This window comes from Hirundo rustica, chromosome 22, assembly GCF_015227805.2.
Source record: "Hirundo rustica isolate bHirRus1 chromosome 22, bHirRus1.pri.v3, whole genome shotgun sequence".
In the NCBI taxonomy this organism is placed as follows: domain Eukaryota; kingdom Metazoa; phylum Chordata; class Aves; order Passeriformes; family Hirundinidae; genus Hirundo; species Hirundo rustica.
Window position 1 is genome coordinate 5714062 of NC_053471.1, and position 24943 is coordinate 5739004.

A 24943-nucleotide genomic window follows, 5' to 3' on the forward strand; every position below is an offset into this window, starting at 1 on the left:
GGGTAGCAAAGCCCCAGGAAGCAGCGCTGTGTGGGATTAGAGAGGGGACAAGGCAGAGATCTGCAAACCTGTGTCCCTTTCCTCCCCTCTCTGAACCCCAGAGAAGCTGCTGCTCGTCCCGTGGGTGATTTTAGGAGATTTCAGCCTGGACTTGGCTCCTTGCAGTCAGGAAATATCCAGTCCATGACAGCAGCAACCACAGCAGTCTGCTCCCTCCCAAAAACCCCGCGAGGAGCGGGCAGTAACCTCTGCAGTGCCACACAGCTGCGAGGCAGAAAGGTGGGGGAAAAAAAACCCCTGGAATTGCAGCCTGGAATGTCCTGTCTGTGCTTGGGAGGGACCAGGGGAAGGAGAGAATGCTGGGTTTGCTGTCTGTCCGGTGGGAGCAGCTTTTTGCCTCCCAGCCAGGCGGTTTCCAGGCTGCTCTGAGCACAGCCTGCTCTGGCTCCCTGATGGAGACAGCAGGAAAGGCTCCTTCTTCCAGGGGATTCCAGGGGATTCCAGGGGATTCCAGGAGATTCCAGGGGATTCCAGGGGATTCCAGGGGATTCCAGGGGATTCCAGGAGATTCCAGGGGATTCCAGGAGATTCCTGGCCCAGCAGCTGCTCTGGGTCAGCGCTGTCCTTGTTGTGCCCCCTGGCACAGGTCAGGGAGCCTTTGCTGCCTGCAGGTGGTTTTGGGATTGGCACCTTGGGAATTCCTGAGCCTGGCAAAGAGAGGCTGATGGGATTAGGCTTGCAGCTGGATTTGTTAATATCCAGGTGGTGCCACAGCTCAGGTGGTGAGGGAGGGGCTGCTCCTATCCCATTACCCCCAAATCTCCTCTCTTCGCAGGAATGTCAGAGTTGGAGTTTCCAGGGAAATTTTGCAAAGTTCTCAGCTGAAGATTGTTTTAGGATTTTTCCCTAGAAACAAACCAGTTCTCTGGATCTGTCTTGGACAGTGTAGAGTTAACAGCCGGCTTTTTTTTTTTTTTTTTTTTTCATGGTCATTTTATCTAATAATAATAATAATAGCTTCAGTTTCTTGGAATTTGTTTGGAAGTGTCTGCTTCTGTCTGATGCTGGAGACAGGATCCTGGACTGGGCAAAGTTCTGATCTGGATGCTCCCAAAGTTTCTCCTGTTGCAGTGTGTAATTATTTAAATGTTTATTTAGGGGGTTGTTATAATTATAATTATAATACACTCCTCTTTCCTGAAACTCTTCCCCCTCTGGGATAGAGGGAATCTCTTTTCTGGTAGAGTAGAGAGACAGAAAAATGTCAGAAGGAAAAATTCAAGTGTGGCAATTAAGTTTATCCTCCAGGATCCCACGGGAAGGCTCCTGAGTTGTGTTTTTAAATTCTCTTATGGAGTCCCACAGAACTTAAGGACAGTCAGTTTTAATTCCCTTTCTTCACTTGATGACTAATTAGATTGAAAATCAAATAAATCCAATCCACTAAATGGTGTTAACCATAAGCAACAAAAACCTGACAACAGAATGCAAGAAAACAGGAAAAATTGACCGTATTTTCATTTTCCTAAATTATGTAATTTTTACTTTTAATGTCCTAGCATCAGCTTACCTATTCTATTTCCTATTTTATACTCTATTTCCTGGCTTTATCCTCATTTTAATTTTCCTGTAAGTACCCAGCCCTTGCCTACAAATCACAGGACAGGGTAAATATTGTTTTCTAGGCTGTCTTTGGAGACCGGAGCTGGAAGTAAAACCATATGAAGAGACCAAGATCAAAACCCCATTGAAGGCAGCTGAGTAAAATCCCGTCTGGAGGAGTGTCAGACAAAGGGAGGAACAGCTGGATCAAGTAAAGCCCGAGGAAAATTGGTTCCATCCCTAGGGGGGAGGGAGAAAGATTTGTTTTGTCAGCCCAGAGCTGTGTGGGACCAACTTCACCCGATGAAAACTTTGATGTCAGAGTTGGGGAGGGCTCAGAAGGTCCTGGAGGGAGGGGAAGGAGGAGAGGGATCTGCAGAAAGTGTCAGGGAAGGGAAGGGAAGGGAAGGGAAGGGAAGGGAAGGGAAGGGAAGGGAAGGAGGTGCAGTGGGGCTGGGGAGGTGGGGAGCTGCAAATTGGAGGTGGAGTAATCCTGCAGAGCCTCAGCTGCTGTGCTCAGCTCCGGGGATGTAAATTGATGAGGTCATAGTGTTTTCCAGCTACAGAAAAGAAAGTTAAAGGAAAAAAATAAAAAAAAAGCCTTCAGCTTGTTTTTCGAGAGAGGCGAAAACTTCGAGAAGCCGAAGAAATGGAGCAACTTGCAAAACTCCTCCTGTGGCAGATTTTGCTTCAGCAGAGTAAGCTCTGAGCTGCTGGTGGGGTGTTACTCGTTTTTATTTCAGCTGCACAACGGGGCCGGGGGTTGGCTGTGAGATTTTGAGCTGTTGTCTTTGTAAGGTTTTGTTCAGATTTCTAAATTTACTCTGTTTTTGTCTGGGGAGGGGGGAGGGAGCTGTGGGTTTCCTCTGCTTTTTTGGGGAGAGAATGGAAAAACGTTTGAGGTTGTTGGAGCTCTGTTCAGCATGTTCGTGCAATATTTTTTTTTTTTCCCCTATCAGCAAGTTCAAAACAAATAAGCTTGGGTGTGAGTACAGCAAAGCTTTCACAGTCAGATTTACGTGATTTAAGGTTATTTTTTTTACATTTGAAGAAGCAGAAACAGCTGGGGGCGAGTGTTGTGTGTGAGGGTTCAGACAGAGGGGAAGAAAGGGTGTGCGGTTTTTGGGTTTCTTTTCCTCTTGTCAGCAGAAAGACAGAATTCACTTTTGGGTGGCAAGGTGCAAGAAAGGAATAGAAAGTGGGAGCAGAAGGTTTTTTTTAGGGTCTGGTGACCCCCTGCTCTTCCCAGCCCTTTTGAAGGCTGTGATGACACCTGAGCCCCTCAGTTCCTCAGCACTGAGGTGGAATAAGGTGAGGAGCTCTCCCTTTGGTCCCTAATTAATCCACTTTCTGTGTCACCACGGCATTTTTGCAGTGCCCCGAGGCAAGGTTTAGGAATTGGCAGACGATGGGATCAGTCATAGGGACAGAGGGGTGAAAGTGGCTCAGAAATCTGGGGTGTGGGGTGGGTTAAAGAGGAGGAGAGGCCACAGCTCTGTCACAACCAGTCCAGTGACTCCCAGTGAGGTTTGGCAGAGCAGCCAGGGCAGGAAGAGCAGGTTGGGCTGCTGCAGAGCCAAAGCCCCCACCTGAGCGTGGAGGATCTCTGACGGAATTTCAGGTGCATTTTGGATTTCCCTGGATGCTCCCCGGGCAGCCCTGATGTTTGAGCCCCCCCAAAGCAGGCTGTGACTCAGTAGTGAGGAGGGGAAGGGGGGAAATGTGTGCTGTGAGGAAATCTGGGATCCCTCCTGCAGAGGAGCCACTCCTTCAAGTGTTAATGTCTCGGGGAGGAACAGCTCCGTGTTTGGAATGGCTCTGCAGAACCATTCCGTGGGCCTGCAGCCAAGGGGAAGCTCACAAGCCCGGGGAGGGTTTCTACAGCTCAGCTAAAATCCCAGGAAAGCTGGGGCAGATCTCTGAGGGATCCTGTCTGTGCCCCAGGTGGGGATTGGCTCCTTGTACACACACACAGAGTCTTTCCTTTCTGCGGAGGCGGCGCATTCCTGCTCTCTGCGTGTTCCTACCTGCAGGGGCTGCTGGAATTGTTGGGGCTGGGTGGGCATTGAAGGGCTCTGACATCTTTTTTGGAAGTGGGAGACTCTGCTGCTGGGAAAGTTGTCCCAGGAAGCCTTTAAAAAATAAACAAACACAGAGATTTAGAGAAAATCCCAGTTCAAAGCCTGTCTTGACCATCAGTGGGCTTTGAAAGGAAATTCTGTTTTACTGAAAAGCCGTGTCCTGCAGGCTGGACAGGAGGTGAATGGCAGAAGTTTAGGAGGAGCTGTTTTGCTCACCATATCCCTCTTCCAGATGGGCCCAGATGTTTCTCCTGGCTGCTGCTCAGTGGGTTTACAAAAACCCTGTGGCTCCCAGAGGAGAGCTGGGGTGTCATTTATGTCCCTGGCACCTTGCTGCTGCTGCATCAAAAGCCATCGGGGCCCCTGAAGAGTCAGGATGGAGCCACTGCCACTCCCCAGAGGGTTTGGGGACAGCGTGGTGGCACAGGGCGCTGCTTTTCCCATAATTGTGTCATGACCCTACAGAGCCCACTAAACCCACCCTAAGCAGAGGGATTTATGGGGGAAATGAGGAATCTGGCACTCACAGACTCGGGGAAGGACGGGTCCTCTCTGCGGGTCTTTTCTGCTCTGGTTGTTTTTCATCCCCCAGAAGGAAGCAGGAGCTCAGGAGGGGGTTCATCCCAGGATTGTCCAGGCAGGGCTCAGGGGACAGTTTTCTGTCCTTGCCCTGCTCCAGGGACTCTGCCTGGAGAGCTCTCAGCAGGTCACACATCTTTCACAGCCCGAGCCTTTTGCTTCTACTTTGCCCACAGTTTTTTGGGGTTTTTTTTTGTGGCTTAATTCTTCACATGAAAAATGGATGGGATTCAAGAAGTAAGAGCTGGCTCTGCCTTTTACAAGGCATTAAGAAATCGTTTTCCAGGCTGCTTTCCTCTTCCTCTGCTGTGGGACCACAGAGTATCTCTGGGATCCTGCCAAGTCAGCACAGAACGTGTCAGGGGACAGCGCAGAATTGTCTTTTGTTGGTGGGTTTTTGTTGGGTTTTTTTTTTTTTGGTGGCTGCATCACCCAGGGAAGACAAAGTGATTCTCCATCCCATGGAACTTGAAATTTTAAAAGGAAAGCCACAGTTGAGTTGTGTGTTGACAGCTCTGAAGGCAGCTGAGGTTTAGGAGCTCCAGGTCCTGGAGTCCTGTGATGACAGAGGTCAGAGGTGCATGAAGGCTCTTGGGTTTTACAGCTGACTCACCAAAATCCAGCTGACTCCAGAGCTGCAGTTTATGAGCTTTCCTGAGCTGTGGCTTTATCTCTGCTCAGAAGCTGCTGTGTCACAAATGCCCTTTTAAAAGCAGGGCTTGGTTGCTCTGCTCGTCTCACACAGCAGAGGGAGGACACTGAAAAGAGAAAAAGGCTCATTCTTCCTTCCACTGCTGCTCTCTGCTCAGTTGTTCTAAATTCCATTTTCTCCAGGCATGCAAGAGATCAGAGACATCCCAGATTCCTCAGATTTCTGAGTGATCTCATTCACAGCTCTGTCAAATCAGTCTGAGCCTTACCCACGAGCTGATGGATGTGTGCAGATTTCCAGCACGGCTGGGGAATCAGAACAATCAGTTCTTCCTTCTTTGTCTGGAGTTCCTGTGTCTCTTGTGAGGTTATCTTTTTCTTTTCTTTTTTTTGTTTTAATATTTGCCCCATTTTGTCAAACTATGGACGATATCCTAGGGCAGGTTCAGACCCAAAGTTTCTGTGCAGACTCTGTGTGTGCACAAAGTGAGAAATCCTTCCTCTCCCACCTCTCTGTGCTGAGCTCCAATATTTGAGTTCACCTCACTGAGGATGGCTTTTGCTGTGGTGCTCAGTGTCAGCCCAGCTCTGTGTGCCAACAGCCAGCAGGTCACAAATCCAGTCTGTAAAATGCAAAATATAAAATGCAAAATATAAAATCCTGGTCCCAACAGGACGCAGCATCTCCTGGTCGCTGAGGGACAAACCAGAAACACCTTGGAATGACTTTTTGAGGAAGCTGCAGCATTCCTGGCCGAAGTTTTAAGAGTAGAGGGCTAAAGAACCCACAGAACATCAACTTTTCTTGTCCAAAAGCTGTTCCATGCCAGCCAAGCCCCTTTTTCACAGAGAGTTGTGTTTGGAAGCGCTGGAGAAGCGCCCGTGGCTCCAGCAGCTCCACCTGGGAAGGGGCAGGGAAGGGAAGGCAGGTGGAAGGTGCAGGGGCCCAGAAAGGTGCAGAAGCAGGTGCTGGTGTGAGCTCAGAGGTTTGGATGGCTCAGAGCTTTGGATGGCTCAGGGCTTTGGATGGCTGAGCTTTTGTCACTCGTTGGATTTACGATGCTGCGTTCATAAATCTGCTTCGTGAATCCGGTGCCGCTCCGTGTTTTTCCCATTAGCTCTCCAGAGGAAAGGAGAGCAGTAAATGCCTTCATTCCTCTGCCTGAGCCAGCAGAGGATGTTTCTGCTGCACCAAATCAATTTGTTGGTGGTGCAGGGCTCTGGAGGCAGCCTCAGACACCGTTCCCCAGCTCACCAATCGCCGTTCGTGTCACGACATCGTTGTCCCCTTGGGCCACCGCCATCCAGCCACAGGGACATTGCCTGGACGCAGTGACACCTCTGCTGTGCTGGCACCGATTTTTCCTGCCTGATTTGGTGCCGTGGAAGAGCTTTTTTCTCATTCCTTTGTTTTTCTAAGCTAAACCCAAGGCCTGGCTTGCAGAGGCAAGGGCTGCAGCTGATACATTTTGCAGCCTGTCAGGAGAGACAATCGAATGATGGAATTGTGATGTCTCTTTCTTATACACTGAGAGCACAGACCTGGTCCAAGATTAGATCTTTCTCTTTGTGCTGCTGAGATTTTAAATGTAAGAAAAAATGCCTCCCATTTGAAGTGCCTTCGAGCTGGCAGTTCAACAGAGAGTGCTGCTCATTTTTTGTTCCCTGCTGTCCCTGCGCAGTGCTTTGTGATAGAAAAAGGGGAGGAAACCGAGTTTATCCTCTCAGCACTTGGGGGGTGTGCTAAAATACCCCCAGTCTGGAGTTGAATTTGAAATTCATAAATTCCAGGGCTAAAATAAAAATACAGCCTTTGTCTGGAGGGCTTTGTGCCTCTGACATTAGCAGGACAAAACCTCCAATGATTTTGGTGGGACGCACTTGGAGTTGGCTGGGTGGGGAGATGAATGGTGGTGTTGTGTTGGGAATCAAGAGCCTGATGCCAGGAGATCTTCTAGACCCCTCCCACACAAGGAGCAGGAGGGACCGGACCAGAGAAAGGCAGAGTTGAGGGAATTGGTTGATCTCTGGCAAAGTTCTTCCTGTGTGGGTCTGAGCTGTGTGAGTTGGAGAGAGCTGATGCATCCAGAGCATCACGGAATTAACTGTGCGGACAAAGAGCGTGGCAGGAGTGGGAAACGGAGCAGGCAGATATAAACATCAGCACGAACAGGGAAAGGGGGAATAGGAGGAGCAATAACAGAGGTGGCTGCTGGCCTGGAGTGGATTTGTAGCTGTTTTTATCCTTTTGCTGTCAGTAACACTCTCTGTTTTCTGCTTTGGCAGGTTCTGTGAGCTCGTATTCAGGTGAGTGGCATCTCTGGAAGTCTGCCAGGTTCTGTGATCATGAGGAGGAGTGAGAGGAGTGATCTCATGGCATGAACAGGGGCTTTTATTCCTAACTTCCATGGATTATGCATCCCATGCACTAAGCCTGGATTAAACTGGGGCTCAGGATTAGGAAGGGTGGGTAGGACAGCTCCAGTGTACAATCATGGTATTAACAGACATGAATGAAATCTGTGTATTAAAGTTTTCATTATTAGGAAAAAGTTCTTCCCCCTAAGGGGGGCATTGCCCAGGCTCCCCAGGGGATGGACACAGCCCCAAGAGTTCCAGGAGGGGTTGGACCTAGAACCGTGGTTCCGGAGCGACCTAGAACCGCGGTTCCGGAGCGACCTAGAACCGCGGTTCCGGAGCGACCTAGAACCGCGGTTCCGGAGCGACCTAGAACCGCGGTTCCGGAGCGACCTAGAACCGCGGTTCCGGAGCGACCTAGAACCACAGGCCCACCTACCTAGACCCGGTCCCTTGGTCTGGACCACCCAGTTGGGGGGGAAAACCCAGACTGGATTTGTCCTGGAAACTGCAATGGAGTCGGCAAAGGGGAAAAGAAAACTAAGACTGGATTGCTGGCGGAGTCTGGATTGGCGTTACCTGGATGGAGGGAAAATCTGGACGGTGGTCTGGGCAGTGAGCCCAGTCTGTGTAGAATGCAAGTGCATAACTCAGGAGTGATCCCATCCCACTGAAGATTTGTGCTTTTGGGCCTCAGCACTTGTAACATTGTCCTTGGTGTCCATGTGGAACAGGATTTGTTTTGTGTCCCTGCTGTGTGCAGGGCTGAGTGACGCTGAGTGTGTGTGACCGGGATACGCAAAGCAATCACACAGAGACGAGAAATTTCACAGGGCAGAGTTGTTCCTCCGAGAGAGCTCAAGGCTGAGCTAAGCCCAGAGCCCTCTGCCTGTTTATTTCTTACTTTTTATACATTTGTGGGTCTGGCTGTGGATTGGCTTCTGGAGTTTTCACCTCCCAGCCGAATGGCCAGACCAATTGTCAGTTACAATTGTTTTCAGGTTAGAAATATGCAAACAAAGGACAAAGAATGAAAACCGAAGGATTTGTTTATGTTACATGTGTGAGAAAAAGTAGAAACTGCTCCTAATACTGTACAGTAGCTAAAAAGTCTGACTCCATTTTATGAACAATCAAGAGGCTTTAAAAAACTCAGAAAAACCAGGGTGACAAATGTGAGCTCAGATCTGCACCCTGGGCACCACAGAACCAAAAAACCCTCCAAACCCCAAACTCAAACCGTCACCTTCGCGCGCCGTTAACTCCATAACCCTACAACCCTTTATTTCCCCGTTTTCTCCTGGCTTTTTTTTTTCCCCAGTCCCAGCCGACGCCTCCAACCCGGCCAGCGTGGTGGTGTCCGTGCTGAACGTCAGCGCCGTGCTGGGCTCCCAGGCCGTGCTGCCCTGCAAGAGCCACCGCATGGTGTGGACGCAGGACCGCCTCAACGACCGGCAGCGCGTGGTGCACTGGGACCTGCTCAGCTCCTACTACGGGGACAGCAGGATGGAGAGGCTCTGTGACATGTACTCTGCCGGGGACCAGCGTGTCTACAGCTCCTACAACCAGGGCAGGATCCTCATGCCTGAGAACGCCTTTGCGGACGGGAATTTCTCGCTGGTGATCAAAGGTATGGAGGTTTTTGGGTGTTGGAGCCCAGGGCATTCCTTTGGCTGCCCTGGAGGGTCAGGGACCTGGGCAGAGGGGTCTGGGACCCCAGCCCAGAGCTCAGAGAGACACTGGCTTTGATCTCAGTCCATGGGAAAAACTTCCTACACTGAGAGAAGGTTTACAGGCCACAAGAATGTGAAAATCAGTAGTTTAGCTTATCACAGGGTGAAAAAACAGTGAATCTAGGTTTCTAGCATTGAAGTGCATGGGGGCAAGATGGAGGATTTGGGGCATTGTCTCCTGCTTCTTCTTTCTTCTTCCCTCACTCCATTTCAGCTGTGACGTTGGCACAAGGTAGTTTGTGAGGATTGGGTCAGAGCAGAGATGACCTTTTTAGTAATAGTGATAGGCATTGGCAAGTAATAGTAAATAAAGAATATGTAGCAATTAGTATAAAAGATAAGGAGAGCCCTGGGCGGGCGGGAGTCGTCAAATGTCCAGGCAGCTGCAAACATCTTTGTTGGGCACTGAGAAAATTGTAAGATAAGAAAAATAAACGAAGCATGCAACCTTGAAAAATCAGAACTTGAAGACTCCGTCTCTTTCATCCGTTTGGCACAGAGCTTTGCAGAGGGCAAAAAGACTCTAAAACCACCTGAATGTCGGGGAAAGCCCACGACATTTGGGGTTCCCCCCCCCAGAATAGTAAAGGTAAGAAGACTTTCAGATGCTGTGAAAGCAGGCTTCAGAAGCAGAAAGAGCAGAGAACTTAGAGCTAGCTGTAGCTGCAAATCCTGAAAGTAGAGAAGATACGATGATACAGCGAGCGAGGACATGAAACAGTAGTTTGAGTTTTTTCAGTAACTTGTTTGTACCTCAAGGACCTTTTCAAATTTATCTCCCAGCTTTTTTCTCAGTTTATCTCCCAGCTTATCTCTTTACTATTTCCCACGTTGGGGCTTGGTGAGATTTGTGGGTTTTGGTGCAAGTGGTTGGTTTGCAGCAAATTTTTAATAAATAATAACAGATTAATAAGCCTAATTCTCAGGAGGGCTTTCAAGGTTTGGAAGGGGCTGCCCAGGGATGTGGAGGAGTCCCCATCCCTGGTCTGGGAGCAATTTTAGGTGTGCCTGTCTGTCCTTGACACTTGGAATTCAGCATTCCAGGGTCTGGGAGCAATCTCAGTGTGCTGGTGGCACTCAGTGCTCTGCTTACTTGTGCACCTCCAAGTCTCTCCCAGAAAACCTGCACAGCCCAGCACGTTCAGCAGATCAAAACCCTCTCAGCATTCCCTCTTACCAAATTCCTGCATCCCTGGACATGCACATTAATTCATTTCTGCTCCTGGAGCACTTAGGGAAGTGGAGCTTTCAGCTGGAGATTCAAGGCAGGAGGAAGTTCCTGGGCAGCCCTTTGGTTTTGCTTCCAAGTGAAACCTCCAGCTGCCCCAGGGGAGGTTCAGGCTGGATATAGGAGGATTTTTTTTTCCCCTGGAAAGGGTTTTTAAATATGGGAATTGCTGCTTAGGGAGGTGGTGGGGTCCCCACCCCTGGAGGTGTCCAAGGAAGAACCAAACATGGTGCTCAGTGCTCTGGGCTAGGTGACACGGTGGGGATTGAGGTTGGACTCAATCTTGGAGCTCTTTTCCAACCTCGGTGATTCTGTGAGGTTCTCTGAAGCACTGAGTCTTTTATTTGCCTTTGAGACAGACCTGTTTGGAAAGAGAATTTGTAACAACCTGAGAGCCACCTGGGCTTTTTGTGGCTCTGTGGTTGTGATTCAGTTCCTGAGCTATGATCGCTCCATGGTCATTGTTCCTGTGCCTGCTCTCAGCTAAACCCGAACCAGCTTCCTCTTTCCACCTGTTAATAGAAATGCCGCCCTCAGAAGGGAAAATGAACTGAACAAATTATTTCATTAGGTGACCAAATCATTGTATTGGGTGAGATGATTTGTCTCTGCTTAACCCACCCTGGTGATGAGGATGGCTTAGAACAAAGTGATTTACAGCCAGAGAAGGATTTGGGGAGCTGCAAATGACACAAATAATCATTGTCTCAGGATAAAACCCTGAATTCCTCTCTCTTCTGCTCCACAGGCGTTGCAGAGAGTGATGAGGGCACGTATTCCTGTAACCTTCACCATCACTACTGCCACTTGTACGAAACTGTGAAAATCCAGCTGGTGATCGCCAAGAGAGGTGGGTGTGCTGACAGCTGCGGGTTTTACAGGAGCCACAGGAGGCTGGGGAAGCACCAGCAGAGCTCTCTGTGCTGTTCACTGTCTGCTCCCCTGACTTTCAGAGGGTTTATTTACAAACCTCTCTCCTTCCTTGGCCAAACAGTGCCTGGAGCCTGCTCAGCTCAGTGTTTGCTCTTGGTCGTTACCGAACTGTCCCTGCTGCAGCAGCAGCACGCCCCTGGTGACAGCCCCACCCCAGGTGACATTCCCCCTCTGGTGACAATCCCTGCCAGTGACAATCCCACCCCAGGTGACAATCCCCACCCTCAGCTCAGCCACAAGGACCTGCCTGTGCTCTGACCTGAGCTTGCCCTGGGCAGCCTGTACTTAAAAACCCACCTCGAGTTACCACAGCTTAAGCCCAGCTCTAAAAGCGAGCTGTTGGCAGCTGCAGGGGGTCCCACCCAGCCAACAAAATCCATTTGAACCTCTGGGTAACGCCACTGGAGCTGCTGGGGTGGAAGTGCATCTCCTCTGCTGCTCTCACAGCGCAATAAATACACCCTGAGAGCCCCAATCTGCTCCTCAGTGCTCTGGCTTCTTCTGTTATTCCTTTTCAAGAGCCAAGCAGAGCAGTGCTGCTTCAGCTCCTCCAGTAATTAGGGCCTTTGTGGGCAGGAAAGCATTTCCTGCTCAGAGGATTGGGATGAAGAACCTCGTTCCATTCTTAGCTTGTGGAGGAAATTTGCTTCCTGCTTTCTGAAGCAGGAGATTAACTCTGAGTTAGGAGGAGGAGAAAGTGGCCTTGCTTCATGCAATGGCCAAGGATGTAGAGGATAAAGGCATTGTGTTTTTGACTAACTGCTGGAATAAGTGTGAAAAAGCCAGGGTTGTTCATGTTCGAGCTGTGCCACGTGGGGCTTTTAAGATTTTGGGAGGGGGCGTGTTGTAGGATTCCGATCTTGTGGAGTTTTAGGATTCCAAGAGAGCAATCTCAGGTGTCTCTGGGTGTCCTTGACACTTGGAATTCAGGTTTCCAGGGCCTGAGAGGGGTCTCAGGTGTGTCCCTCACACTTGGAATTCAGGATTCCAGGCTCTGGCAGCAATCTCAAATGTGCCTGGCTGTCCCTGACACTTGGCGTGGAATGGGAATTTCACATCAACCACGTCCACGAGATCGTGACAGCGAATTTGGCCAAAAATTTTGCTGATTTTGGCCAAGCAAAGGAAACCTGGGACGGAAACTTAAATCTTTTACATGGGAAAACTGGGACGGGCGGGGGAAAAAAACAGGACGGGTGTCACCGAGACACACAAAGCAGACAAGAGATTTTCGCAGAGGTTCTTCTGATCCAGCTCCCAGCTGAAAGAGTGGAGAGAAGAGACCCCTCTGTTTATTTTTTTACTTTTTATACATTTGTGGGTCTAGCAGAAGATTGGCTTTTTGGGGTTTCCACCCCTCAGCCTCAGTGGCCAGATGAATTGTCAGTTACAATTGTTTTCAGGTTAGAAATATGCAACCAAAGGACAGAGAATGAAAAACAAAGGATTTGTTTATATTACATCTGTGGGAAAGGTAGAAAAGTGCTCTAATACTGTACAGTAACTAAAAGATGTGACTCCATTTATGAAAATCAAAAGGCTAACAAAGAAACTCAGAAAAGCCAGGGTAACAGGACGGGTGTGGCAAAGCGCGCGTTCCACGGCTGCGTTCCCCCGGCAGGCGAGGCGGCCAGCGAGTACTGGGACGGCGAGAAGCCGGTGCTGGTGGCCCCGGAGGGCAGCACGGTGACGCTGCCGTGCGTCAACCGCGACCACATCTGGACGGAGCGGCACAGCGAGGAGGAGCAGCAGGTGGTGCACTGGGACCGGCAGCCCCCCGGCGTGCCCCACGACCGCGCCGACCGCCTGGTGGACCTGTACGCGTCGGGCGAGCGCCGCTCCTACGGGCCCCTGTTCCTGCGGCAGAAGATGAACGTCACCCGCGGCGCCTTCGCCCTCGGCGACTTCTCGCTGCGCATCTCCCGCCTGGAGAGCGCCGACGAGGGCACCTACTCGTGCCACCTGCACCACCACTACTGCGGGCTGCACGAGCGCAGGATCTACCACGTGTCCGTGACGGAGCCGGAGAGGGAGAGGAAGGTGGTGAACCTCACCACGCACCCCGTGGCCCCGGCTGCAGGTGGGTTGGCCTCTCCTGTTGGGAATTTGGAGGAGATCCCGCTGGGAAGAGCCAGACTCCGTGCCTTTAGTGGGATTAAATGGTGGGATTCCTCTGCCTCGTTTGCAGATGCCGTGGTTGTCATGGTTTGAGATGTGCTCGTGCCTCACGTTGGGCGCCAAGATCTTGGTTTGGAAAGGCAGGTGTCTGCTAGGGAAGGCAGGAGCCTCCATTGAAATGGCAAATGCAAACCTCCTCCCTCCAAATTATATTAATTGTGGAATTAAGGGGCTCTCAGGCAAAGATATGGGAATAGGAATAACAGTCCTTTACTAGGAAAATGAAAATAAAAATGCAGTAGCACAAAATAAAACCACTGCCAGGGTCAGAACACAGCCTGACGCGCTGTTGGTGTTGGTCAGGGTGCTGGGAGCAGCCCGATCCAGCCTCCTGCAGTGCCAGGTGTGGGCCTGGTGGAGCAGAGATGATCCTGTGGGAGGGTCCAGTGGCGCTGGGATGGGTCTGGTGTTCTCTGGCGATCCCGTGCACACAGCCCGTGCTGCTGCTCCCAGTGCCAGCTGTGATCCAGCCGGGAATGCCGGGCTCCTCCCCTGGGTGCAGCATCTCCCGATGGGCGATGGAATTGCCTCAGCCCTGCAGTGAGCCTGGATGGGCCAGGAACAGCAGAGATCCCTGCAGGGAGGAGGGGTCCTGGAAGGGAGAAAGAACAGTGACACACCTGGATTAACAGGAGATATCCCCCTGGAATGATGAGGGATGGGTCCTGGAAAGGATAATGAACGGTGACACACCTGGTGTGACAGGAGATAAACCCAGGGTTCTGAGGGATGGGTCCTGGAAGGGATAAAGAACACAGCCCTAGATGGTAATAGAATACCGGCTTCTGGTTACATCTTGCATTGCACTTTAGGACAATGGTTTAGTTGATGAGGAGCTGTTAGGTCATAGGTTGGATCTTAAAGGTCCTTTCCAGCCTGGTTCATCCTGTGTTTCTGTGGACTTTTCCACACTGTGAGGAGCATCCACAGCTGCATCTTGGGGCTCTGAGGAGCTCAGCCAGCTCAGCTCCCGTTGATTCCAAGGTGTTTCCATCACCTGGGAGCACCTGGAGCTGCACAGGGGCTGTGAGGATGCCGTGGGGTGTCCCCCCACCACTGGGGTCGATGCCTTAGGATTTTAGCTTTTATATTTTTTCATTTATTTCTGATCCTGGATCCTTACTGAGGTGTTAGCTACAGTTTTCCCATTTTGGTCAGACACAGCAATTCCTCTGCAGGCCTGGGAATCAAGGACAGCTCGCTCAGGCCCTGAGAGATGGAACCAGAAGTGGGGCTCCGTCCCTGTTGTGCAGTGCTGAGGGCACAGGAGCTCCTGCCCCTGTGCCCCAGGGCAGTTCTGCCCTGCTGACAGGCCCAGCTGGGTTTGGTTTGTATTTTTGTACAGCTCCCTTTCCCTTTTCCTTGGCTCCCTTTCCTCCAGGCCATTATGGATCAGCAGAAGGTGTGGGCAGCGGTTGATGCAGCCCTGCCTCTGCTGTCACAGCTCTTCTCACCAGAGTTTCTCTCCCCTTTGCACGGATGTTTAGGCTGTGCAAGGTGCCAGACCATGCAGAATCAACCACCAGGAATTTTCCTCCACCCTTCAGCTTTTCTTTTTTTGTGCGTGTATGTGTGCCATAAACCAATTTTCATATTTTCCACTGCGCTGAGCTATCATCTGTCAGCCTGTCCAAACTCAAAACCATCACATTTTGTTCAGGCAGAAAAGGAAAACAAAAATCCCAAGTTTAATTTGTTTTTTTAAAGTCTTTTGGGTATCGCTCTTTGTTAACACTTTAAAATATTCATTGTGTTTTAATATTTATTGGCTCTTTAATATAGAATTTTGTTTTGCTTCATACATTTTTAAATAGGTTTATTCTCTTGTAGAAATTGGCTTTCTGGAGTCATAGAGACCTAAACTTTTTCTCTGGGGCTAAGGTCGGTGTCCAGAAAATCCAGGCGGTGCTGAGGAGAGGTGGCTGGAGACCAGGACATCCAAATATCCGAGCTGCTGCACACAGCCCTTGAGCCTTATCCACAGATGGAAGCCAGGTCTTGTTTCCAGAGTAGCTCACCAGAAATTCATTCCTCTTTCTCCTGGATGTTGCCCTGAGTATTTCCTTTACCTGCTCAGAAACGAGGTGGAACCTCTGGGTGATTTAACCTGGCTGTGCTGGAGGAATTTCCCTTCCTGGCCGAATTTCCCTTCCACTCTCAAACCCAGCAGCTTTGGGACGAGCTCTGTCCCCTGCGGGCACTGACCCCTGGGCCGGGCGGTGAGCCCCACACACAAAAATGTGCTGAGTCCCTGGGAATGTGGGAGACATCCAGAGCTTTCCTCTTCCAGCCCTGCCTGGGAGCAGCAGGGGAGGCTGAGGCATTGCCCCACTCCCTGAAAAACTGCCTGGAATTCTTCTGGGGAACGTGACATGAGCGGGGAGACAACAAAAGCAAAGCAAGGAGGGTTTTTTTTCAGGCAGCAGCCTCAGCTCCTGGCCTCATTCCAAGCTCCAGGGCCGTTCCCAGACAGGAAAGTTCATCCTGTTTGGAGGAGAAGCAATGGCTCAGAGCTGCTCCCAGGCTCAGCAGTGTAAATGTGCTGGATGTCTGCTAAAAGAGGATTTTTACTGGGGATTTGCTCTGCGGCGGGATCTGCTGCGTCTCATGGTGAGGGCTAAAATATTGGCCGCCCTCGGCCAGCTTTGTGGAGAGCTCTCCACTTTCTCCAGCAGAAGAATTTGGTCCTTGGCACTTGGGGAAGGTCACTTGAGGCGCCCCTGGTCTAGGTTTCCCCCTCCCCACACCGCTGGGATTTATTTTCGGTGGTTAAATTGTCCTGGGAGTGAATCCGGGGCAGGTGGATGTGAGATCAGATCTTGGTCACGGAATAAACCTTCACCACCCCAGCTTCAATTCTGGAGGCGGGTGAGGAGGAGTCTGGGTGACCTCGTGGTCCTGCCCTGGGCTCTGACATTCGCTGGTGTGACAGAGCTCTCCCTCCGTGCCTCACTTTCCCCAGTTATAAAACAGGATATATTCCATTGCCCAAAGTTATTTAATCTCTGTTTCCAGTGCTTGTTGCTGCAGTGACCTCCTCGGCGTTGCCTGAAGTTCAGCCCAGCTCTTACCCCTGCCCTGCAGTTCCGTGGGAAAGCAGAAAGCCGGGAATAGAATTCCTTCGTTTGCCGTGGCACCATCTCATTATGGCAGAAAGGAGGCCGGGGTGTGACAAAGCAGAGCTGTCCCATGTGCTGTTTGCAGCTTTGCAAGTGGCTTCCTTGGTCTGCATGGATGTTTTTTAGCTTGGCAGGGTGGAAATCCCGTGGTTTTTCCAGCACTGCGTGCAGGGAGCACGGGGCATCTGGAAATACCAGCAAAAAGCAGAGTGGAGCCCTGGGCCACCAGAGCAGAGCACGTTGCTCAAGCTTTTTGATTTTTCCAGGACTGCTGTTGGCATCAGCAAACAGTCAGCTCTGGTTTCAGGGTGATTATTTCAATCCACTCTTGCCTGATTTGATTTGATTTGATTTGATTTGATTTGATTTTCCCCGGGTTGGTGTTTTCACACGCCGGAAACAAACTGCCCAAAAAACCTGGAACCAGTCCCCGTGCCAGCGCTCCCAGAAGTGTCAGAACACATCTGCTCAAGGGTACTGTGGCTTTTGAGGTATTTCCTCCCACCTTTCCCCTCGTTCCCTCTGGGTAATTAGCAGGGGGAGCTCCCGAGGGAACGGGGGGTGAGGGCCCCATTCTGTTCTGCTCTGTGAAAATTCCCTGCGAGGGGTGAAGGTGTCATTCCAGCTGTTTTGCAGGAAAAAAACCCTCTCCCTGCAGAGTCTTGTGGGATTCCATCCGTGCCTGGGCTGGCTTTGTCCATTCCTCTGACTGTTGCAAGCAGAGAAGTCACTTCCTCTTGACATGTGTAAAACATTGACCTATTTATTTGAGATCTACCAAAAAAAAAAAAAAAAAAAAAGTTCCACGTAAAAGTTTCGAGCTCCCCTTTCCCCGAGCTGTGGAACAAAAATCCTGCTGCACCCACAGAAGGAACAGAATCTTGGCTTTCCTCTGTGGATTTTTATCTTTTTTTTTTTTTTTTTTTTTTTTTTTGAGGGGGGGTTTATTTATTTTATCGATTTTTATTTCATTGCAAAGGAAGCTAATTTCTTTTTGGCACCGAAAACTCTTCCCACTCCATAAATTGTAACCCTTGGCAAGGAGGGGCTGCTGTCTGGAGCCAGGGCAGTGTGGAGCGTGTGTTGCAAGGGACCCAGAGGAGGTTGTGTGACCCTCTGGAAGGTTTGGGCACGGCTTTGCTCGGAAATTCTCCCCTGCAGGAGCACTCTGATGGCCAGGGATCGCTGATCCAGGGCAGGGATGTGCAGCAGCCTGTTAAATTACGATCTGGTGAAGAGCTCAGCATCTCCCACCTGCCAGAGCTGCAGGGCGGAGTAAATCAGGCACTGATTTAATTCCTGCACTTCAGGGGAATTTCTCCCTGAGCATTTCCCACCCGTGATCCTGCTTTTCTCTGGATGCTGCTTCCAGTGATGCTCTGCTTTCCTTCCCTCAGATCCAAACGTGGTCAGGGGCCACAACGTCATCAATGTCATCATCCCTGAGAGCAGGATGCACTTTTTCCAGCAGCTGGGCTACGTCCTGGCCACTCTGCTGCTCTTCCTCGTCCTCCTCATCATCGTGGTCCTCGTCACCCGCAAGCGCCGGCAGAGAGGTGAGTCCAGGGAAAACCTGGGAAACATCCTGGGACGTCCTTCTGCCAATAATTCCTGCAGGGAACACTGCTGCAGGCAGGGGCAGCTGGGAGGGACATCCTGGGACATCCTTCTGCCAATGATTCCTGCAGGGAACACTGCTGCAGGCAGGGGCAGCTTGGAGGGACATCCTGGGACATCCTGCCAATAATTCCTACAGGGAACACTGCTGCAGGCAGGGCCAGCTGGGAGGGACATCCTGGGACGTCCTTCTGCCAATGATTCCTGCAGGGAACACTGCTGCAGGCAGGGGCAGCTTGGAGGGACATCCTGGGACATCCTACCAGTAATTCCTGCAGGGAACACTGCTGCAGGCAGGGGCAGCTGGGAGGGACATCCTGGGACATCTTCCTGCCAATAATTCCTGCAGGGAACACTGCTGCAGGCAGGGGCAGCTGGGAGGGACATCCTGGGACATCCTGCCAGTAATTCCTGCAGGGAACACTGCTGCAGGCAGGGGCAGCTGGGAGGGACATCCTGGGACATCTTCCTGCCAATAATTCCTACAGGGAACACTGCTGCAGGCAGGGGCGGCTTGGAGGGACATCCTGGGACATCCTGCCAGTAATTCCTGCAGGGAACACTGCTGCAGGCAGGGGCAGCTGGGAGGGACATCCTGGGACATCCTTCTGCCAATAATTCCTGCAGGGAACACTGCTGCAGGCAGGGCCAGCTTGGAGGGACATCCTTCTGCCAATGATTCCTGCAGGGAACACTGCTGCAGGCAGGGCCAGCTGGGAGGGACATCCTGGGACATCTTCCTGCCAATGATTCCTGCAGGGAACACTGCTGCAGGCAGGGGCAGCTTGGAGGGACATCCTGGGACGTCCTTCTGCCAATGATTCCTGCAGGGAACACTGCTGCAGGCAGGGGCAGCTGGGAGGGACATCCTGGGACATCCTGCCAATAATTCCTACAGGGAACACTGCTGCAGGCAGGGCCAGCTGGGAGGGACATCCTGGGACATCCTTCTGCCAATAATTCCTGCAGGGAACACTGCTGCAGGCAGGGGCGGCTTGGAGGGACATCCTGGGACATCCTACCAGTAATTCCTGCAGGGAACACTGCTGCAGGCAGGGCCAGCTTGGAGGGACATCCTGGGACATCCTTCTGCCAATAATTCCTGCAGGGAACACTGCTGCAGGCAGGAATCCCCTCCTGGAAAACCAGGAACCTGGCTGAGGGAGGATTTGGGGGGCTGGTGTGGTGTGAAAATATCCAGGCCTCGATTTTGTGGAATTGTTGGGGTTGGAAAAGACCTCCAGGGTCATCATTTGGCTGAATCCTGCTCATGGTTTGCTGGGAGGAGAAGAGAACTTCCCAGGTGGGATTTATCCCTTGGGAGCTGCACGGTGCTGGGTGACTCCGTGGGAGCTCTGGGTGCTGCCCACAGCAGGAAAATCCAGCACCAGGAATGGAGCTGCTCTGGCTGGCACTGCTCATTCTGCTTTTTCCTCCTGTTCAGGTTACGAATACAACGTGAAGAAATACGGAGAGTGAGTATAACGAATGATAATGGCATTAATAGTATTAATTAGGTGTAGAATGCATTAAAATGAACTCATGGCCCCTCCCTCCTCAGCTGAGAGAGTAAACCAGCTGAAACTCTGGTTAGGAGGAGGAAGTGGAAGGAGAAAATGGTTTGTGGGGCTGATTTGGCAACTGAATTTCCTCTTTTACTCTTTGGGAACTGATTCAGGGATGGAGTTTCTGTGAGATGTCCTTGGGAGTTGGTGGGAAAGGAATGATGCACAGATCTGCTCTGAGATGGTGCCCAGATCACGGGCCTGGGCTCCTCCAGACCTTATTTTATATGATTAAAGTGGAAAAGGTGAGGAAATTCCAGGATTGGCTGCCCATTGTTCTAAGATCTGGACAAACACATGGAAAAAAAAAAAAAAATTCTCTATAGAAGCATTAGAAAAGCTTTTGTGAAAAGGTGTGGAAGGAGCCAGTTATTAAAGGATGGGACAACACCATTTTCCACCGTTCTTCCCTTTTCAGGAAGGATGTGAACCTTAAAGAATTTACAGTGGACACGACAGATCTGACCCCTCACAAAAGTGAAGACATCAGGCTGGGTAGGTGTCCCTGGCCAAACCAGGCCAAAATCCTTGTAAATCTGAACTTTCTAATGGCACTTGGATATTTTAGAGTGACTTAACCCATTCTTTAACCTCTGGAAGTGGGCATGGGCTTTTTTTGACCAAAACTGGGTAAAGAGAAGTCCTGAGTTAGTTGAGTTCATTGTCTCCACCTTCTGTTGAAGCCAGTTAGGTTTCACTTGCTGATTTTCTCCTCCCTGGATGTCAAATCGTTCAGTGAGCATTTGTCAAGATCCGTGGTAGCAATTAGGGCAGACAAACAGAGAATGAGAGGAGGAAAATTTGCAACAGAGGCGCTGAGGTAGAAAAGAGAAAATCCAAATCCCCCTGGAACTCGTGGTAAAATGAAAGACACTGGGAATAGGGGAAGGAAGCTCAGTGTCTCACAGTGTGAAAGTGTTTTTTTGGGGATTTATAGGACTGATTTGGGGAATTTCCAACGTTCCTGAAGACAGATGCTGCTCCTTGCTGGGGTTTGAAGGTGCAGCCTTGAGTTTATTGTGTCAGTAACTGATACCAGTGGACCAGGGGCTGGTTCTCGCTGGGACTTGGAGAGAATCCATTTCACAAACTGATTCTCTTGTCTGCACCACCCTGAGGTTCCCAAAGCTTGTCATGATGCTGAGTTCACACCGGCTGCAGCTTGCTTGATAAGCCAGGGAATAATTGTCCCTTTGATTTCTTTATTTGCGTCCCCAGCAAAGGTACAACCTTTAAAAGAACGAGCTGCCCGGCCTTAGGCCCCAAGAGTTGCTGTAAAGGCCCCAGCGAACAAGAGAGACACAAAATTGGAAGAAAAGAAAGGAATTGCAGAGGGTGGGTTGCAAAAATCCTTCTGTGTGTGTGCCAGGGGAGCAAAATCCCTGGATAATTGCATCAGTCACCTCCAGGTGAGCTCTGAGGAGATAATCCGGAGCTGGAAGGATCTGTGGTGCCTGTGAGGAGCTGAAGTTTGCACAACTGCTCAGTGCCAGGGGCTGAAATGAAGTCAGAGCTGTTTTCCTGCTGAGTAACTCCGCAAATAATTCCTAGAAATCAGAGGTGCCAGACCTCGAGCCCATCAAGGAAGGACCGATCACCTCTGTCTTGCTCATGAAACTCTTTTTGTTTTCTTTTAATATCCTAATGCCTGCGTGAATTCTGCTCCTCCCTTGCACAGATTACAAAAACAACATCCTGAAGGAGAAGGCTGAGCAAGCCAGAAGCTTCCCAGCAAAGAACATCGATTTAGACAAAGGTAATCATGACTTTCTTCCCCCTTAATTGGTGGCTGTAGGGACCTTCTGCTGGGCAGCAGGAGGGAGGAGCAGCCCCGCAGTGAGTGTCCAAGCCACAGCCAAAGAGGAATGAGAAAGCTCGTGGCAGAAGCAGGGATGAGAAGCCAGCTCCCTTCCCATCCTTTCATCACGGAGCCACAAGATGCAAGCAGTGATTAGGCTTTTAAAAGCTTTGGGAATGGCACAAACCGGAGTTTTTCTTGATTGGAAGAAGAAAGCCTGGCAGGGCTGGAGCTGTGCCTGCTCTATGCGACCTCAGAGGGAGAGAGATGGAGCCCAAAAATGTCCTGGCGTGGTGTTTGGGCAGAAAATGCTCTGCAGAAAGAGAGTGTTTGGAGCTGAATTAATCTCTGGGTTATGGGCAGTTACTTCATCCAAGAAAAGTGAACAGCTCACCCTCCCTGGGGGCTGAACCTCCTCTTGCTGATCCAGGATTAATCCCTGGGGTTGTGCCTCCGTTTGTAGGGCAGCACTTCTGTGGAGCAGGGCTTGTGATCGGCTCTGAGAGTCCGTGACTCATTCCAGGGGAGTTGGGATTTAATAAATGGGGCTGAAATGACGCCAAGCAGGGGCTGGAGAGCCCAGGAGCTGTCCCTGATGGAATTCTCCTGGCATTTTCTCCTGCATCCTGCAGGGTGGATCTGAGCAATCATTTACCCACAGTCCGTCTCACCTGGGGGGCTTTTTGATTATCAGGGTTGTGGGTGACTGCAAACGGCCACTCTGTGAAATAAATCCATATTTTCCTGCTTCTTTGAACGGTTTGAAATCCCTCTCCAGGTGCTGACCCCCCCATTTCCGTTTGCTTTCAGATTTCAGGAAGGAATATTGTAAATGAAGACGCTCCCAAGCTGCTGGCTGGACCAGAAGCTTCCATCAGAGATAGATAACGTGGAAGAGAGATGGCTTTTCTTAATCCCATCTCCCTCCAGTTCCCATAGGATTTTTCCCACATCCACTTTCTCCCCCCCACAAGGGTGCAAATGCTTCATGAAAGACTCAAACTGTCTCGTGTGCATTTATGGGCTTGGGTTGCCTTTTCTTCCTCTGTTCTCCCAATCCTCCCTTCCCCTTTCCCTTCTTGACAATTACTGTTGGATTTTATGCACCAATGATTTTTATGAGCTGAATCAGCAGACGTTTTGCTTTGATGTTACTGCTTTAAATAAAACCACCTGCATCACTAATCCCAGGCCATCATTGCACAGGCATTTTTCCATGCGGTGAATCCAGCGGGATAACAATGGCAAAAGCTGATCCCTGTCCTAGGCCGGGCCTAAATCATTTCACACACAGCTCTGCACGTCCCAGGTGCAGCCCAGAGGGCACAGCCCTCCCAGGAACCTCGTTTTATCCACGGGGAGATGCCGGGATCCTCATTTTACGGGGAAAGGGAAGCACACCAAGGGCCGAGGGCTCAGCTCCGAGCTGAGCTCTGCGTTTCTCACCCTGTGTTTGTTGATTTGTTTCTGTTTCAGCTCAGATTTGGCAGGAGCAGGCGTTTGATGGACGCTGTTAAGTGCCAGGCTCAGTTAGATCAGAGCCAGGGATGTTGTGCAGAGGGCTGAGCTCCTGTGTGGAACCCGGGATGGGATTTTTCTGCAGCCCCGGGGTGGATCCAGGCCACACAGAGCACTTCAAACCAAAGGTAGGACCCAGCACAGGGAGATGCTGCAAGGGAGCAGGAGTAACAACAGGAATTTTCACGGACCAGGGGCTCAGAAAGGGGGGTCCAGGAGGGGGATGAGGCCATTCCCATGGATTTTGAGTGGATCCCTGAGGCAGTGAGGCTGTGGACTGAGGAGGGGGTTTGTTCTACCTATCAACAGCGTCAGGGCTGCCAAAAAAATTGGAAGTAATTCAGTGTTGCAATCCAAGTGAGCCAAACCTTCGGGAAAGCTGTAGAATATTAATATTAATTATTATCTCAGTTCTTGGGGCGTGGAAGGAGAAGGTGTCTCCTGCTGTTGTGAGGGTGGTGGCAGGGACACGGTGAGGGTGGCCAGGGATTGCCATCCCTCTGTTTGGTGGCCTGGAGGCGGGTGGCACCGGGGAGGATTTGTTCGAATGGAGCTGAGGAAACGTCTCCAGCAGCCAGGCCTGCGCTTTTGTTGCCAGTTTGGGTGTTTTGTCTGAGTGATGCCCACTCCAGAGCCCTGTCCCTCGTGCCACGGGCACCAGGGATCTGTGCTGGGTGTGACAGGCTCAGCAGGACTCGGGGCACTGCTCTGGGTGGGAGGCTCCTGCAAAGCTGAGCTCAGCTCTGCCAAAAACGTGGTGGGTGAGGCCCCCAGAGGGGCTGTGCTGGCTCTTGACCAGGTGGGATGTCACAACAAAGCACTTTCAATGACATGGGCATTTTTACAGACGTTAGTATGTGTGTTACTGGGGGCTGTGTTAAAGAATAATTGTATTGGGGGGTCTTATTTTCAATGCAGCAAAAATATTAAAACTAGAACAGAACTAGAGGTGGAGGTGAGCCTTCCTAAGGTGCAGCTGAGCAGATCCTCATCTTTTCATTTCTGAGCCCTTCCACTGCTCTCCACAGGTCCTTTTGTGATTTCTAACCAATTACCTTTATCCTCACTGAAGATCCAGCCCCAAAAGTGCCCAGGATCAGTGCAGAGGAAGGGCTGGGGTTGATCCCAAGCCTCTTTTTGCCCTCCCCCGAAGCAGAGAGGGATTTTTTTGCCCTGCCCTGAAACCCAGGCTGCATTCCTGCAGGTGCTGGAGGCTGTGCTGGTTATTCCATCAGGGTGGCACAGTCTCAAATAATTGTCATTAACGTCTCTCTCCCTCCCTTTCATGTCTGTGAGTCAAAGGTTGGAGATTTTTTCCTCGCCAGCCCGCACAGACATGGCTCAGAGTGGGGTTACTCATCAGCTCCAGAGGCATTTCAATATTTTATCTGACTCCTGGGCTGCAGAATAGCTTAAAGGGAGTAAAAAGATTAATACATTCTCTGAAACAAGGGCTGGGAAGGGCTCTAGGAGTTCCTCATCCTTGCTTTGATCACCGGTTGGGATTTGGGAAATGGTCAGACACGCCAGGTAATGGGATAATGGGATGGGATGGGGTGGGATGGGATGGGATGGGATTCTGGCCCAGGATGACCCTCTCTGGTGAGGATTTGATGGGATTCTGGCCCAGGATAACCCTCCCTGGTGAGGATTTGATGGGATTCTGGCCCAGGATAACCCTCCCTGGTGAGGATTTGATGGGATTCTGGCCCAGGATAACCCTCTCTGGTGAGGATTTGATGGGATTCTGGCCCAGGATAACCCTCTCTGGTGAGGATTTGATGGGATTCTGGCCCAGGATGACCCTCTCTGGTGAGGATTTGATGGGATTCTGGCCCAGGATAACCCTCCCTGGTGAGGATTTGATGGGATTCTGGCCCAGGATAACCCTTCCTGGTGAGGATTTGATGGGATTCTGGCCCAGGATGACCCTCCCTGGTGATGATGGGGTGGGATGGGATTCTTTTTCCCTCAGCAGAGGAA

The 24943-nt window shown here is 50.8% G+C and overlaps 1 protein-coding gene across 2 annotated transcripts; it reads left to right on the top strand.

Moving 5' to 3' along the window:
• Nucleotides 1-1022: 1022 nt before the first annotated feature.
• MXRA8 (matrix remodeling associated 8) lies at nt 1023-22627 on the top strand. Of its 2 annotated transcripts, none has more exons than XM_040084525.2 (12): nt 1023-1130; nt 1686-1813; nt 2163-2300; nt 7200-7220; nt 8593-8901; nt 10981-11082; nt 12787-13245; nt 17860-18018; nt 19524-19554; nt 20063-20139; nt 21323-21400; nt 22253-22627. In XM_040084525.2, exons 3-12 carry the CDS (start codon nt 2252-2254, stop codon nt 22276-22278), a joined length of 1311 nt encoding a protein of 436 aa, XP_039940459.1. In that variant the 5' UTR covers nt 1023-1130; nt 1686-1813; nt 2163-2251; the 3' UTR covers nt 22279-22627. The 2 variants fall into 2 exon arrangements, with proteins under 2 accessions (XP_039940459.1, XP_039940458.1); XM_040084524.2 differs by having other exon boundaries at nt 1068-1134.
• Nucleotides 22628-24943: the final 2316 nt, after the last annotated feature.